Source organism: Rhea pennata, chromosome 17 (assembly GCF_028389875.1).
Source record: "Rhea pennata isolate bPtePen1 chromosome 17, bPtePen1.pri, whole genome shotgun sequence".
NCBI classification, from domain to species: domain Eukaryota; kingdom Metazoa; phylum Chordata; class Aves; order Rheiformes; family Rheidae; genus Rhea; species Rhea pennata.
The window spans coordinates 11,072,000-11,089,381 of record NC_084679.1 but is presented as its reverse complement, the minus strand read 5'-3'; the positions used below and the strand labels follow the sequence as shown (position 1 = coordinate 11,089,381).

General features: G+C 35.7%; 1 protein-coding gene across 1 annotated transcript in view; it reads right to left on the bottom strand.

Annotated features, from left to right (window-relative positions):
- CABIN1 (calcineurin binding protein 1) overlaps positions 1-17,382 on the bottom strand; it is a 123,123-nt gene that overhangs the window by 82,230 nt on the left and 23,511 nt on the right. Inside the window, exons 20-26 of the mRNA XM_062590094.1 lie at positions 14,570-14,731; positions 12,802-13,008; positions 12,286-12,431; positions 10,142-10,403; positions 9,639-9,899; positions 8,896-9,047; positions 8,051-8,229 (exon numbers count right to left, since the gene is read on the bottom strand). Coding sequence (XP_062446078.1) covers positions 8,051-8,229; positions 8,896-9,047; positions 9,639-9,899; positions 10,142-10,403; positions 12,286-12,431; positions 12,802-13,008; positions 14,570-14,731 — 1,369 coding nt within the window. The remainder of the gene's footprint in view (positions 1-8,050; positions 8,230-8,895; positions 9,048-9,638; positions 9,900-10,141; positions 10,404-12,285; positions 12,432-12,801; positions 13,009-14,569; positions 14,732-17,382) is intronic.

Here is a 17,382-nt window from a genome sequence, read left to right as displayed (position 1 = left end):
TTCAATTTTCATTTGTATCTTGAATGACTGAATAGAGGGAACGCTCTCTAGATGTACAGATGATGCTAAGTAGTGAGAGGCTACCAAAAACCTTGGCAGAGATTAGTACTGAAAGCGATTTCAGTAATGTGGTCTTGAGAAACAGGGCACAATACAGGCAAACAAGTTACCGCATTTTTCCAGAAAAGACGATGTGTGCTTTTGCATGCATGTGAATTCATATGTGCCCATAGAAAGTTAGTAATTCTCAAACTGATTGTGAGTCAAAAATGTCACGCTATTTCAGAAACATTCCAGCAAATTATTACACTGGAATGTGTAATCAGAAACTTCATATAGAACATAAATGAGAGCCTTTCTATTCTACTAAGCACTAATAAAAGGTAAGCTTAATTACACCATCTGTATTTGGGACCCACTGAGAAAAACAAAACAAAACAAAACAAAAAACATCACATTGATTTCCTAGAAAGAATTCAGATGAGAAGGAAAAAATAAAATAAACTAAGATCAATGACACGGTCTATGAGGAAACATTGGGAGAACTAGGCTTGTTTAGCTTCAAAAGGATGGGACTGTATTTCCAAATATCTGAAACCAACTGAAATAAAACTATAGTAATTGCTCTTCATATTCACTGAGTACAGAACAAGAGACAATGTGTTTTAACTGCAGCAAAAAAGTTACTTTTTTTTTCCTCCTAATCTCTAGTTTAACTGTTACATACAGCTAAGAATAGCATAGAGAAGGTACAGAATCACTGGAGGTTTTCAAAGACAAACAGCCGTAGTTTAACTAAGAGGTTTCATCATTCATTGCTAAGTTCTCCAAGATGTACCTTCATATAACAAAAAAGCTCTGTCAATAGTTAAATGCTGCAGTTTGCAATGCAGAACTTATGCAGTTGCACCAAGTCCTACCTTAATTCTGCTTTAAAAACATAGTTGATACACACTTCACACATGGAAGCACTATACTCTTATAGCCTAATTCACATGATATAGATACATATTGTTTGTCTCTTTGTAGTATGTGTATTTTACATTCATTATAAGTATTATAAAGCTTTTGCTTCATCTGATAACAGCTGACCAGCTGAAAGAAGGATATGGATTAGATTACTGTTACTCAACCGACATCACAGACCACTGCAGTCTGTGAGACATAGGAATTGCTAGTTCCCGACTCCTGTTGCTATCCATCCCTTTGAAAAATGCAAAACCAAGGAGTACATTAGTGCTTTACAATTATTACTGCTATAATTAAAGACACTTTAATGCAATTCAATGTAATTCAAGAGTATCAAAATGATTATTTTCAGTATTTACCTAAATTATTTTCTCAGTTCCTCTCATCTCCAAAAAGAAATTTTAGCGATGATTTTTAGCGGGCTTTTCTGAAAAACTCAAGTGATCCCTCAATTAAAAGCAAGTCATTAACAAAGGACTAAATATTCTTTTGTGGTCCCTTCCAGTAAAGTCTCCTATTATTTCCAAAGTTAGCACAAAAAAAATCAACAGTAGCTATTAATGTCTTTGCACTAAGACTCCCAAGATTATCATCCGTGGTGGAGATGAAGGACTAATGACTACTAAACTGTACCTAAACAAGAGCAACAAAATTCCTATTTAAAAAGTATGTCCTGATATCAGGTTCTCTTTGGTATCACTAGATTTTGCATTATTATTCTCTGTACTTAATCCTAAGCTTTGGAAAGATTTCAAACAACTTGACCAACTGAGATATCAATTTGATGTAAAGTTAATGTTCATGTTTATTTCTAAAGATTAAGAATACATTGCTCCACAATGCTGTTTTATTTTTAGCACTCATTCCTTATAATATACTCAGTGTGTGACATTTCAGTGATTTCTATGTCAGCCCATGTCACCTAGTCTGTCAACACTTGAAACAGCAGTACAGGATAGAAGATACGAAAAGGTTACAACGAATAAAAAGGAGCTCTAGCTAACTTTCCAAGACATTAACAACAAAACAGCTATTAGATTGAGCGAGAGAAGGCAGTGTGGAGATGTCACTGGGAAATGGGAACTTGTATTTTCATCTGTACTGCCAAGAGCTTTATTTTTATCAGGGAGAGATCCTTTCAGCCACTTGGATAACTGAACTGGCAATATATCTCAGTGTCCCATTTGACTTAGCTCTATTCTTTAAAGTATTTTAAGATTAATTTTATCCTAAATGAAATAGGTTTACTAGGTTGATTTCAAAATCCCTACTTCTGTACTATACCTCCATACTAGAAAAAATACCTCAACACTTTACATCATTAATATTCAGGCACAACACTTGCATGCCTACCTATTAATTGGAAGAAGTTGCTTTAACTTCAGGAAACCTAAAAGAGTAGTTTATTAAAAAAAGAAATAGAGGGAAAAAAATGGCTCAATACTTCACTAGCCATTATCCAATGTCAGCATTCTCCCATATGCTCCATAAGTCCTGCGGAACATTGCATGTTACCTAAATTGTGTCCACTCACAGAAGAAGAGATCTCTGAATTGCTGAAGAGGAGCTACTGACATGTAAAAGTGCAAGGAGCCTGGACCAGTAGACATACAATCCCAGTGACAAAGCTTTTACTGAGACACACACTGATCAGATAGATTATGCACATGGTACAAACTTATGTAATTTATTCTCAAGGAGTTAGAAGTAGAGCTTCACTGTGCCCATACAAATGGGATATTCTACCTTTGTCAATGAAATTGCAATGCAGCTCAAGTAACCATGTGGTCTGCCCTCCATTCCTTGAAACTTTCTGGAAGTTAAACAGGAAGGGAGAAGACCTCTGAAACAGCTGCATCTGGGGGAAGGTAACATGCTCAGAAAGCCAGCAGCGTATAATGCATTTTTTTTCCTGAATGATGCCTCAGATATCAGAAGGAATTTATGTATGCCAAATTTTAAGAAAGTAGCTGGATGTTTATCTTTCAGCTACAAGTCAAAAACCAGAAGCGAGCAGCATAGAAAGTTCTTCTGAGAAATGACATACTAACTCAGTTTATTATAAAGAAAAAATCTGCTGCACTGCTCATAACTTATGGATAATGACTACATATATAAAAAAATCTTACTTTCCCATGAAATAAAGATGGCTTGTTCAAAGGTTATAGATGCACAGACTCTCTGTGTAACTTTATGCTTTTGGAATCCCTCCATTTCTCCCTTTTTATCTTTACTTGTAAGTATGAGCATTTTTCTTTATTTGATAGTCAGAAACATGATGCATCATTTGTATCACAGTTCTCATTCCTGAGACAAGTTCCACCCATAACAGAAGACAACATTCAGCTCTTTATCAAAATGCACTTGTACATTATTAAAAACAAAAGAATTGCAGAGTTTTGCATGGAAGCAGGTAATATCTTGAGGACAGCAAGGTCCTCTCAATGTATAAAGGGACTTCTCTTATAAAAATGAGTCAAAGATGAGAGAGTTCATTTTGTTCAACTGCACAGATCACTAAATGGGCTTCAGTAACTTGCAGTCCTATACTGGTATTCTTCCATCTTCAAGTGCAGAGCAATAGAGTTGTTTACCAGTGTTTTATGTAACCTCTACTAAATTTAAATGCTGCTTTTCATTCAAACTCAATACAAAATAAAAATCAAGTTAACTTGGGAAAACGTAGAAATGGAGCATACTGAAACAGAATGAATCTGATTCATCATTCATGTAGCCTGGTATGCAGTCCCCATGAACACGCAGCACCATAGGCTAGAATGGCACACATACTGTAGACATGAAGATTTCATTCTAAACTGTAAGAGTGAATTTTGAAGGATAAGATTTTCATTTTACAAAACACAATGTGCACATTCTTTTTATGCACAGATATATCTGCTCCATTTTTGAAGCTTACTCAGTTTGGCATGAGTAACAGCTTGGTTACAAAAAGTCTTAGAGATCACCTTTGGCTCATCAGGAAGTTGAGAACTTGCATTTACCAAAAAAAAAAGTGCAGCATTATAACATTTGCAGAAATACAGGACCAAACTATGAAGTGGGACTTCTCCCGCAGCATGAAGCAAGTAGCCTTTCCCAGTGAGTTTATCATGCAGGTTTTGCCAATTATTAAAAGCAAGCCGTGACAGGTAAAAGCAGGAAGAGAATGCCTGGGGAACAGAGATTTGTGTAAAGGTTAGAGGCAGCACGGGCAATATTGGTTGCAAAAGCAATCAGGCAAAGACAAACACAGATATAAGATGATTACATCTAATTACACATAACATACTACATGACATGGATGAAGACTTAAATGATAAGATGTTTTAACACTGCAGTAGCAATGAGTACTGCATACATCAACAGCATACCGTCACAACAATTTGTAATTGAATATCAATACAACAAGAAGTATATTCAGAGAAAAAAAAAACCAAACAAATAAAAACCTCACAGCAATCTTCCAGTCCACTTTTTGGAAGCCTTCAGATTCCTTTTATTTATATACTTTCATTGCTTTCTGCACTAACTTCAATATGTAGCGCAAAATTTAGCTAAACTTAAACAGCTTGAAATCTGTTCTCTGCTTTTTCTTCGATGACTGTACATATCCAGCCTGTTTAAAAAGGAGGACAATGCAAAAGTCTATCTTCATATATAACACTGGCCATCTAGCTGTGCAGGCTTCCACTATTAAATGCACATTTTCATTTGGGGGAGGGGGAGAGCCTGTGGGTGGGTTATAAAACAGCAACATATGGGGTGACACCAGGAAAGACAGGATTAACAGAAGGGAGGAAAAGATGCTGCTGAATGGAGAGACAGGAAAAGAGAAAAGAAGCTGCCTATTTTACACACATGACAGCAGCTAGTCAGCTGGTAAGTAACAGCTGCCACTCAGCAATACTCCTCTCTCCTTGAAGGGGATTTGGGCTAACAGCTGCCATGAGGAGAGTTAGAAGTTCAGTTACTTTACAAGCTGTATTTACTGGTTCTTTTTTCCCACTTCTATGAAACACATAACTTAAAACCAGCATCCTCAACATTCACTGAATATAAAGCTTTTCAGTGCTCTCAACTGTAACAGTGATTTATGCATATCCAGATCATCCTTTTCAACACACAAAACATGCTTGAGAGCAACAAAACTATAAGTGTATATTTGATGCATCTGAAGCAAGTCTGCCCTCATGACTGCCTCTATCTACAGAACCATGCTTTGGAAGATCAGAGTCCCAGTATTTTGCATAAAGGTTTTCTAGCTGTACAGTAATTCTGTCCTGCTTGTATTGAGATAATTTGCTGCACTAAAAGGCACATTGGCAGAGATTTTGTTAAAAAAAAAAAAAAAAAAAAAAAAAAAAAAAAAAAAAAAGGCCTGGAAGAGACCTCAAGAGCTCATCTAGTCCATTGCATTTTCCAACAGGATAAAATACACCTCCATCATTCCTGGCAGCTGGTTTTATCACTTTTTCTTAAGGACTTCTGGTGTTCAGGTGTTCCAGTATTACACTCTCCCCTAGGAAGATATTTTAGTGTTTCATTTGTATTTGCTAAATGCTTCCTAGTATTATTCTATTTTCTAATCTCCAAACTCAACTTTTTTTTAATGCAGTTTAAGTCTATTATGCCCTGTTCTGCCCCCCATGGATAGGGAAAGCTAGAAATTTGTCTTTCCCCCCTCTAATTCTTCATACAGCCTTTGACACTGTTTAAAGAACATTGCTATCATGCCTCCCCTTAGACTTTTCTTCCACAGACTAACCAAATTCCTTCTCTCTTTCCTCCCAGGTCATGTTTTCTTCAAATGTAGCACTTAAAAATGAACAAAAGAGGCCTCATCAGTCTGGCTGAGTAGAATCTTAGTCATTGCTGAACTACTGTTTGCTTTGGAGGGACAGTCTATACACAATATAAACAAAGTAACAGAATTATATGATCAACAACACTGATAAAAGTATTGCCAGTAAGTATCTAGGCTGAATTTGGGCCAAACCGTCTTGCCTGTGAAGAGCAAAATAGACACTTTCAATTGCTGTCAGAATAGTAAGACAAAAAAAGAAGTCCAAAGAATAGCTGAATGATGGATTTTTTTTTTTCTATTTTTAGGAATAGTAAAATGGAAAAGCAGGCAACAGTTTTCTTCACTGATGTGATTATATGCAAGATGTCAAGAGCATTTTACTTCAGAAGTAAAAATTTTAATACACGTAAAATGTAAATATATGCAAAGGAGCACAGTATATGTAATAATATAAAAGTGGAAGACTTCTGAGCACTGCTCAGCCTGTTAGCTCTCCTTCCATCTGCAGCAGCCCCAAGGCAAATATTTCAATATCCTGGGGCTCTTCAGTGTGCTGTATCTAGAGTTTAGTTTTGCCAGCAACTTACAAAACATTATGACTGATGCAGTGCTTTGCAATTCTACTTGTCATAGTTGCACACAGCCAGTCCAAAGATCACCCTAACTTGGCGTCTTTCGGCAGCTGTCATTTCCAGCTGCTGCGACAGCAGCAATGCTAAGCTCTAACTACCTAAGCTAGGAGACCCAAGAACTACTCCTTCAGGCCTGACAGGTGTAGATGTTCCTTAGCAAAGCCTGAAGGTGCAAGGTAAGTAGCCAACCTTGCTCCCATCAGGCAATTAGTATGCCACAACCCATAATGCCTTACTTTGAATGAATGTACTAATGGCATATACTGAAATATCCATCAAATTTATCTATCTCCTGGGAACATTTCATCAGTCTTCAGGACTTAAACAGATGTAGTCTTAAACAGAACTTAAAGGGCATATTTTTGGGATATATTTAAATATTTGCTCTCTCCATTTGTCTTGTTAAAAAGGCATCAAAATGCTAAATAATAGAAGAGCTTTACAACTAAATAACTTATTCATGTTAATGTATATCAAAATAATGCAATGATTTACTTCAGACTGAAAGGTAAGTATGGATAAAATGAACATTTCTATATTCAATTCAGTGAAAGAGATGATGAAACTTTTGCCAGTTTCCCCAGCAGTTATCTGTTAGCAAAAAAGGAGCAAATTCACCTTGCAGAATTTCCAGGCATGCACACTTCAGTTTCAAAACTGCATCAGTAAAAACATGTTTATGATTACTGTTCTTCAAAAAAATGACAGGAGGCCTGGAAGCAGCTCACCCTCCAGAAATAAACTGGTATCAAGCAGAGCACTTCTATGGGGCCTGCCATATTCTATCAACACTAAGCTACACATTGCGAATATTTTGCTTCTTCATGCTTGCTGATACTATAACAGATGCAGATGGATAAAAAGAAACGTGGCCAGAAGAATAGTATCAGAATAAATTTTCTAGCCAAATAATAATGTCAGATTAAATAGTAACTTCATTTCTATAATTGTATTATGTATTACAAAAATTCTGCAATGACACTGTGATAATGCCCTACTTTACGGTTTTATAAACCAATTATTTATGATATCACTTTATTATCTACAGAGATGAGCTGCTAGCCAGTCATTGTAAATGATAAAGAAAAAATTAAAAGATGAGTCTACAGGATTACCGTGCAAATCACTTTGTGTTGATACACAATATATTCAATATAGTTGCCACCTGCCTCCTTCAAAAAAAGAATCACCTTGTCTTCTTTCGCTTTTTCAAGTTTGTCTTGTTTCAGTCACAGTTCAGATTTTCACCTGGTTGGTTCACACAGGCACTGAAATTGTGTTCAATTTTCTAAAGACTGAATCCACATCTTTTCTAATAAGCTCAAGATGCAGACATTTAGCTCTAGAGATGGGAAAAACATTGAAAATTCAGTCAGCTACGAACTCCCCTCAACATTCCCATTTAGAATAAGTGACAAGTGCCAATGGTGGCAGGTGACAACTTTGAATTTTGTATTTAAAGCTCTAACTATGCATTGATTCTATTCAAAGCACTGTGAATTTTTAAAGTTAATGAGCTTCAATATTGCCCGTGTTACCACAGACCCCTCACCCTCCTTGAATGAGCAGTTTGATCATTCCTGGTCAAACCCCCCATGATTAGAGCACCTCCCTGTGCTGCCAGTATTGAGAACAGGGACTGTACCGTCCGGCGTTGCCTGCTGACGGGGTTTTTTACATTTGACGTAATCGTGGTCAACTGGAGTGGCTGTGTAAGGTGGGGATGTCAGACCTGGACCAGAGGATGAGGGGAGGGAAGTCCCGGGGCCCGGCACTGTTCCAGCTGAAGAATGAGAATCTTCATCAATCATGCAAGTTTTTTCCCTGGAATGAGGGAAAAAAATTAAAGAGTGTTAACATACTAGGTGAATGTATGTGTGTGTGTATATATATACACACACACACACACAATACAAAGAAAATACAGAGACTATGTTCTTATGATATTTCCAATATAGCAATCAAATCTTACTCGTAAATTCTAAATGATGGATTTTTAACACAGTTTATATTTTCCTCTATCATTGATCAATAGGGAAACATTCTTTATCCTACAGTTTTTAGCAAGACAGATTACAAGGACTAAAATCATAAAGTCTCTTAATTAAGCTATGTCCAGAAGTCATTTGCTTTTGGGTCTGTCCATAGTTAATAAAAAATAACTTTATTAATAAATAAGAAGAGTGGCTTCAAAACAGATCACAAGATAGAAGTTGTTCCAATTTGTTGCCTTGCTGCCTATGCTGTGCCAGTTATTGAAAAGACTTCAGATTAGCATATAATCAAATTGTATATGAAACCTGGAATCTGCAAACATTAGAGTTAATTCTAATCACTTTGTTTCATATTTCACGCACCGTCGTTTTAAAAGTTTATTATACTGTAGTTTAGCATTCACATAGCTGTCTACAGAGATATCTCACACAAATAACCTGCTCCTATTTGGAGCATGCCTGCTTTCAGAGGATATTCCTGGAAATTAGCACTCACTTTTCTGCAACTTTTGGGGTGTTCTTCTCCTCACCCCTGGCAAATGGTCCCTCAGAAGCCTCTTTCATGAAACTAACCAGTATCTCCGCATCTACTCCAGAGTCTGGTTTCCCCACAAGTTTCAAAATAGAAGCATGAAGTCGAAAGTATACCTAGAAAACAAAGTCCATTCAGTTAGTAGAAAATTTGTATTTCTGCAAACAGTTACAAGTAATTCTCTGTAGAAACTACAAGAGTTTGCAAAGACAGTTGTCTGTTACCTAAACTTACTTAAACAAGACTTTTCCAGCCTTTTAAAGTTGCTTGTAAAGGAGAAGATTTGAAACAGCCTCCCCTGCAATTTATGAAATACAACAGTGAAAGCAGATACAGATGGTTACCACTGGAAGTGTTCTTAATCTGTTATTTTTACCAGAATGCATGGTGAAAGCAAAGGTGCTATGACTATTACTCAAATCGAAGCATGACCTTATGCTGTCAGAGAGTTGAGATAATGGTGAAATCTATCTATCTATAACTCCAGAAGTGGAAATTCTGTCTCTCTCTCTCTAATACTGGGAATGTATATATAAACTGTCTTTAAAACAAAAACAGTCTAAATAACACATTTTATTCTGTCTTATGTCTCCAGATGCAAAGCATCATGAACATGTGGCTAATAAGAAGAACTAATAGTAAATAGTATTCTGTTATCTGTGGAGAAAAATGTTTTCAAGCCTAGGTATTTTACTTTCCTCTTTTACCTCCAATGCCTCCATGGCAAGTTCTGGTGGATTATGGTAGTGAATCTTCTTTGGATACCGTGCAGCTTCCTCATGCAGGTAGTGGCCTGCCTGTTTGTAATGAAGTAGATAGACCACAGGAGGCTGTTTTTGCTTCTCTGCAATCTTTCCCAGCATGTAGTGAATAAGCCACTCCTCTTCATCGCCATCTCCCTCACAGCGAGATGCAGATGTAAAACAGAGTTTGGCTGTCTCCAACATGCTGTCTCGACGCTCTTCCATCTGTGATGGAACAAAACGTTGAAAGTATACTAACTTGCTCTGGCTGGGATGAACAATTCAAAAAATACACTCCTGCACCTAAAACTGCATTGAAAATATTTTCAACCTAAAAAGATATGAAATTATATCCAAGTGATGTAGTATAGAGAATATAGGTATTTCATTTAGAAAGTTGTTAGGTTGAGAAAAAAAAATTATATATATAATTTATGAAGTTTGCACTGCTCTAAATTAGCACTCACCTGCTGCACAACTTCAGGGGGCAGTTCTGATTTCCACTGCTTAAGCTGTCGTGATGCAAATGAATGTAAGGCATAGGAAATGGTGCCGTATTCAATCCACAGTGAGAGATTAGAGCTGTCAATCTCTAAGGCTCGCTTGAAGCAATTCAAGACAGGAGTAGAGTGCTTCCAGATGGGACCATCGCTTTTCAGTTCATTAGAGTTCAGCTTGTCTTGAATACGACTTGCTCGAGCAAGAGCCATGCCAGCCCATGAATCAAACCTATGCAATCAAGAACACAAGACATGAACCACTCCCTACATATCACTGTAAACAACAAAAATAATGCTCATTTTACTATTTTCCAACATTTTCTTCTGCATATGCTCTTCCAAAACTTTTGCATCTTTTCCTCCCCTCACAGGGAAAAAGACTCTGTACAGATCTAAATAATACTGATTTTATTAAAAATGGTTTCCTAATAAAGCACTCTCCCCAATAATTCTCAAATATGAAAAAAATGAAATTAGGTTGATTTGCGATGCAAAAGGAGCATATCAATATTTCCAATGGCAGCAGGTCCATCGATTCATTTTCTCAGTAGCCATGCTGTCCTGTCCAAACATCCTGCCATTTCTGTAGTCCAACAAACAGCCATCATGACATTTTACATTGTTGGACTGAATGGTAAATGGTCTTTATCATCACTGTTATTTTCCAACATAAAAGGAAAAAAATAAAACACAAAAAAAACCACTCAAACCAAAATACATTCCTAAAGGAAAACTCTGAGGAACAATAAAGATGATTTTCTGAGGAGACTGCTGAGTATCCAGCCTTGTGTTTATTAGCTCTTAACAACACAGTGAAGAGCAGTTTCCATATTACATAATCTCAAATTAACATTTGAGGTCAATGACTCTGGAATTTTTCAATTATACTATGATTCTAACACCAAAGGAATAACCATATTCATAACGTTTTCACATTTTTACTTGCTTATTTCAACTACAAGCCTATTCCTGTGTCAAGTGACCTTAACAGACATATTCCTCAGGAGGATGGAAGGAGATCTGTAATACAGACAACCGAAAAAGCAGTATCTGAGGTGACTGGGGTAAAAATATTATGCTACCACAAAAAGCTTCCTCTGAATAACAAAATTTCACAGATTAAAAAAATCAATCTGCATTGCATTGTCATTTATTTGTAGGTTTGATGCTTCAAAAAAAAAAAACTCAATCAATTAATAGAAACATGTTTTTGTAATTTATCAGGCTTCAAAGAAAAGTTTTCATGATCTAGTCACAGTTCTCAGGTGAGCCAATAACATTAAACTACATTTGTAGAATTGCTCTGTGCCTTCATCTTCCCTTTTGTCTCTTATGTCCCTGAACTCAGAAAAAGTTTGCTTTCTCAAACCATTCACAGCTAGGTCTTTTGTCATTGACCCTAATCAACTTTAACAAGAGTTAAGCTGACAGCTAGTATCTAATATGCAAGCCCTAGATTTCATCAATAAATTTTAAGATTTCTGTGGTTCATTCTAGAAGAGTGTTACCCAAAACATACTTTATTGTGAAGATAAAAAAACTTAATCTTAGTGGTATTTCAGTAAGCTGTAAATTAGCAAGAAAAAAAAAAGTATAAACATCACCTAAATGTTCTGCTTGGGCTTGATTCTGAGTAGTTCTCTAGCAGCAAGATAAATTAATATTAGAAAAGAGTCAGCCTAAACAGCTAATCTATTAAGAAGTGATATCTGTGTCCCTTATGCCAAACAGTAGCATTTCTTTCATTCCTTGTCATGCATAACCTTACCAAAAACAACGAACAAAAGGTGCAAGAAAGAATACCAATTCAGTCCCTGCACTTCCCAGTTATCTGTGATTATAGATTATAGTTCCACTTTTTCCCTCTAATCTCATCTTCTTTTGGTTTTAAGTTTTAAAACTATCAAATATTTAACACGAGCCTCCCCCCCTTTTTTTCTGTCCATTAGTTTATTTTAAAGATGCCTTTAATTGTATACTCTACCTATGGTAATATATTGCAGACAGGTGTTTTACTCTTGACATGAAAATAAACCTCTTATTTGTCTGTTTTTCAATATTGAAGAAGTGAGAAGAATGAATAACGTGCAACAGGATTCGACAATACTGACCTGTTTGGACAAATACAAATGTCGTGCATGTAAAATTTAATGGCCTTAGACTGTTCTTTATTCTTGAAATGATAGTCTGCCAGAAGATAGTACAACTCAGTCACTACTGGTGGAGAATAGTCTGCACCATCTGGGAGAGATGGAGCCTGAAAAATAAATAAATAAGTAAATAAAGGTTAATAAAGTGTACATCTTACAAGACATGCACACTTGCTTCTTTCTTGAAATAAAAATACCCTTTTTGTCACAAAATATGAAGCTACTGAATATCAAGAGAGTGAAAACATTCCACAGCTTTGGAGAGCACTAACATTAATCTCATATTAACTCCACATTGATCAGTATCACTTTGCCATTTCAAGACCAAAAGTTTTGGCAGAATCATTCTTATTTCACTCAAATACAGTTCTTTGAGGAAATCCAGCATCCTAGGGTGAATCACTCCCCAAATATAAAAATAATTCAATAATAAATCTTTCCTCCTTACATTTTTTTTTTTTTAATACTTAGTTATACCTTGCTACATGTTCCTTCAATATAGGCAGAGACGGTATCTAAGCTCAGCATAGGCTTGTCTGTTCGAGGAACAATTGTAGCAGTCTTTTTCAAAAGGTTGGCCAGATCGGCAGACACAGTGCTGGTTTTGTAACTGTCAAATTCTGGAAGTGTTTTAGGCTTAAAATATTCAAACATAAATAAGGCATCTTCCCATGTTAAATCCACCTGGAGAGGGAAATAGATGAGAGGGAAAAATTATCTCAATTTTAAAAAATTAAAAGTCTAGTAAAGATTAGTTTGTTTGGCTTTTTTTTAGTTAGCACAAAATACGTATTACTTGGTCAGGAAACAAATTAAACCTCCCAAGAAGAAAAGAAGTAAAGACACTTTTGGTATATGCTGCTCATAAATATAACATAATTGCTCACTGATTAAAGACTAGGACATTGGTCTGCAACTTAGTCAGTGTCACTGAAAAATTGGGCAAGAATCAATTGCAAGCATCCTGAATGACACTGAGATCAAGGGAAAAAAAATGGAAGAACAGAAAAAAGTTACATCTGCTCTACAGCTTAAATTTCAAACTCAAGTAAAGCGAACAAATGAAAGGGCTCTCAGACAAACGTTTGAGACTCAAACATTTTTAAAACTCTCTGAAGAAAGGCACTTCCAGTTCAAATCATTCCTCACTTTTCCCTTTTATTTTTCTTCTTTTCAAAAAGTAATTTTTTCAGTTTCCTTCTCCTGGGCTGAGTTTTTTCTATTCTACGCCCATCAGTAAATTCTGCTTTTCTACTGAAAACAGAGAAGTCACAGGTGTACTAAAAAATAAAATAAAATCAATCTGTTGACAATTTCAGTAATGAGTTTTTGATCTAGGAGTCACCCAAATGTGACAGATTATTTCTGGCAGAGGATAACTCTCCTCATACTTCCCTTTTCCTTAGTTATTCTCATCATCTTATTATCTTAATTTTCAAAGAGGTAAGTTTGAGGGAAAAAAATCACAAATACCCAATGAATTATAACAGTATTCAAAAAAAAAAAAAAAAAAAAAAAAAAAAAAAAAAAAAAAAAAGCTTGTCAAAGAAGCCAGATAATTGTTTTAATTGAGTAAAGCTGTCATTCATTTATAATTTTACAACCACTTGCATTTGGTAAGTGCAAAAACTTTTAGCTTTTTAACAAATCAGTTGTGTTTCAGGCAGAGGACTGTTGACCTAATTTTGTGTCCCTCTTAATACTGCAACCGTCTTCCCATAGCATTCTGTTGTTCTCCCAAACTGAACAGAGTTCTACACATTTATGATAATCAGCTACCAAATATTCACTATAATAAATTCTGCAAAATAAGCTATAGTATAATTTACTTGCATCATTTTTAAAAGTGACATTTTTTCACATTCATAAACTGCAAGGTTGGCTGCTAAAGTTCTTCTCTCAAGCTGACTTTTTCCTCTCTACTGTTCTCGAGCGTAAAATTCTCTGTTGAAAACAGGAAAGTCATAGCTCATTAAAATCATTTTGTCAATAGTTTCAAAACAGTAGACTGTTCTGAATAAGACTATACTAACATTTCACTTCAAGCATCTGACCCTCTATATCCATAGTCTTCCACATTTTTAAGAGTTTACTTGAAGTTTATATATAAAATAAATCATTTTTGAGAAAAAAGAAACGTAATATTTCTCAAAAAATACCTTAAGATGCATTAAAACCAAACAAGGTCTCTTCTTTCATCACTTTAGGATACTTCACTGAGATTAAACTATATATATAATCTTACCTGCTGTACAGAATGTTCTTCCAGGTACCTTGCTTTGCTTTTTTTGCTAGGGAAGCCATACAAACAATAAAAGCACTGTTCCAAGGCTGTTTCCAGCTCCTCTTTGTATGGATGAGTATCTTCAGAGGTAGATGCTGCAAGTTCTTTTTGTAGTACTTGAACCTAGAACATCATAAATATCAATGAACAGATCATCTGAAATCTGAAACTTGCATTAACCTACCTAGCTGTCCAGACATAGATGATGAGAACAGCATAAGGATCTGTACATATTTTCTTAATATATCTAAATATTCACCATATTTCTGTAAACTAATCTCATACAAATCATTTCAATGACAACGTAGCTGCAAAAAAAAATGCTTTTCTTTTCTGTTAATTCATGAAGCCTGTCTTTAATCAAAGAGATTAGATATCAACTTAATGTTTCAGATGTTAGGTCATTCAGAATTTCCCACGTTTCCTTTTCCACTGCACACCAAGTTGCTTCTGCAAATGTAAGCACTAGTTTGGCAAACCAGAGGATAAACAAAGCTATCACAAGAAAAAGGTACACAAGACATCTGCTCTAATATGCAAATATCAATTTCCTATGCATGGTGAAAGGGGAATGAAGAGGACAACATTGAAAAAGAAGGGATGGCCAATGAAAATCAGGCTAAAAAAAAAAAAGATATAGAATTGCACTGTATGAGTAACATTATCCAGATGGCCATGCATGAAGAAAAGTAGCTTAATTCATCCAAAATAACTAACCACTGCTGAAAATTATTATTTTCAACTTCAATATTACAAGAAAAAATACCTACCAGCTGCAAATTTTTGGAAGGCATTCTTACTCTAAAACACTGATGGGGTGGGGGGCAGAAAACTGCAACAGAATACTAAAAGACAATTCCTTGTAATTTTTCACTAAGACTTGTTAAAAAAATAAATAACTGAAATAAAAATCCAGGGAGAATCTTGATATTTCAAAATCAACAGAACTACATTCACCAAAAGTAACCTAGATAGTGGGATCGTGTATTTTTGTTTCAAAACCAAAACAAAAGCCACACTTAACCACTGAGGTTTAAGAATCAAATCCACTATGTTCTATTGTGAAACTTAAATTCATAAACATAAGCGGAAATTCCATTCACATCATCTTAACAGCAATATGTTTTTTTTAAAAAAAAATATTATCTGGTATTAGAGAGCACCTTCTTTGTCCAAATAAAACTCTTACAAGGTGGTAAAAAAGCAATGCTGCTATAATCAGCATTTAGTATTTTTCTCTACTTTTCAGTCTCCTAAATTCTTAACTGTGAAATGCCTCTAACTTGTAGGAAGCTGCATACTGCCAGGAGAGTTCTACCCACTGCTAAGTAGTTTTGCTTAAACATTTTTCCTCTCATAGAAAGCATGAAAATTCACTTTTTCCTTTTAGGAAGATCTAAAGTCTCCAAACCAGCCACAGCCATTCTTCACCACACTGGTTAATTCAGGAGTTTCCACTGCTGAAATTGTGTGGCCATAATTTGAAAATGAAAGTCATTCATGCATTTGTGATTTGTGTAAGATACCATCATCATAATTCTTTCAAAGTACTTCAGCTGCCTATTTCCACTTACCATTTTTCAACATATACTAGGACTGTAAATTTGACTATTTGTGCAGACAATGTGCTACAATAGGTTTCTCATGCCCGGCTTCCCTGGCACCACAAACAGACCATCACAGGGCAAAATTCTGTCATTCTGCATCTAAAAAGCTCATCCACAAGTGTTGGAAAATAAATCTAAGATACTCTTGTGCTTAAATATTTGTGCTACGAAAAAGACACTATTTTTAAGAGCCAAAAACCTGACAAATAAAGGTAGAAAAGAGACAATTCTTAGAAGGAACTGCAATGAAATTTTGAGTCACAGCAATCACATATGAGTCACAGCAATTACCTTATTTCCACAGCTTCTCCTGAATCTGTGAACAGGTTTGAAATTTAAGTGTAAAGTGTAGACAAGTACATTGAACAGAAGATGTAAACATCATCAAACACAGCAACAAAAGCATGGTACCACTGCAAACAAAATTCCTTTTAACACCAGGGACAGAATTACTACTTCAATGGTGTTCAGAACAGCCTCCTGTGTTCCTACTCACTTTGAATTCCTAGCAATAACTCAGAATTCTTTTTAATAATTCAGGCTCTAACTATTGCTAAAGGAGTTAACTATGTATTAACATCTTTTGTTAACACCATTTTCTCCAGCCACAATCAATGCAGTGTACTTGAGCAGACAGTTCACCTACGGAGAGCAATTGTTTCTTACTGCAAGGATAGGCTATGAAACAACACCAGTATGTAGTAAACCTGAAGTCGTTTTTCTCTTCAAATACCTTATCATGTTTCGTTTTCGCCTCTCCTCGCCCTGCCAGCGCCCTTTTGTCTCTGAAAACTAACTACTTGTGATAAATAATACCAAATTATATTTCAGTTTAGGAAGCGGGCAATTCTAAGACTGAAAATCAAAGATTTCTTTCAAAGTACATGATAACATTTGCAATGATCTAACTGTAAACATATTCAGCTCTTAATTAGCTGTAGTTTATCCAGGTTCACAGGGTATATTATTCATGGATACAGGCATACCACGCAGGCACAATTTAGATTCAGCACCGCTCATAAACTGCTTCTATACTACATCGAGGGTAAGCTTGAGACTGGAAATAGCTTATCTATTTTCATGAAGCACAGCACCTGAGCTAATAAGCCCTTTGGACTCGAGGCAGATGCATGCAAAGGCACATCAGGTGGATCAGCATTACGCTCC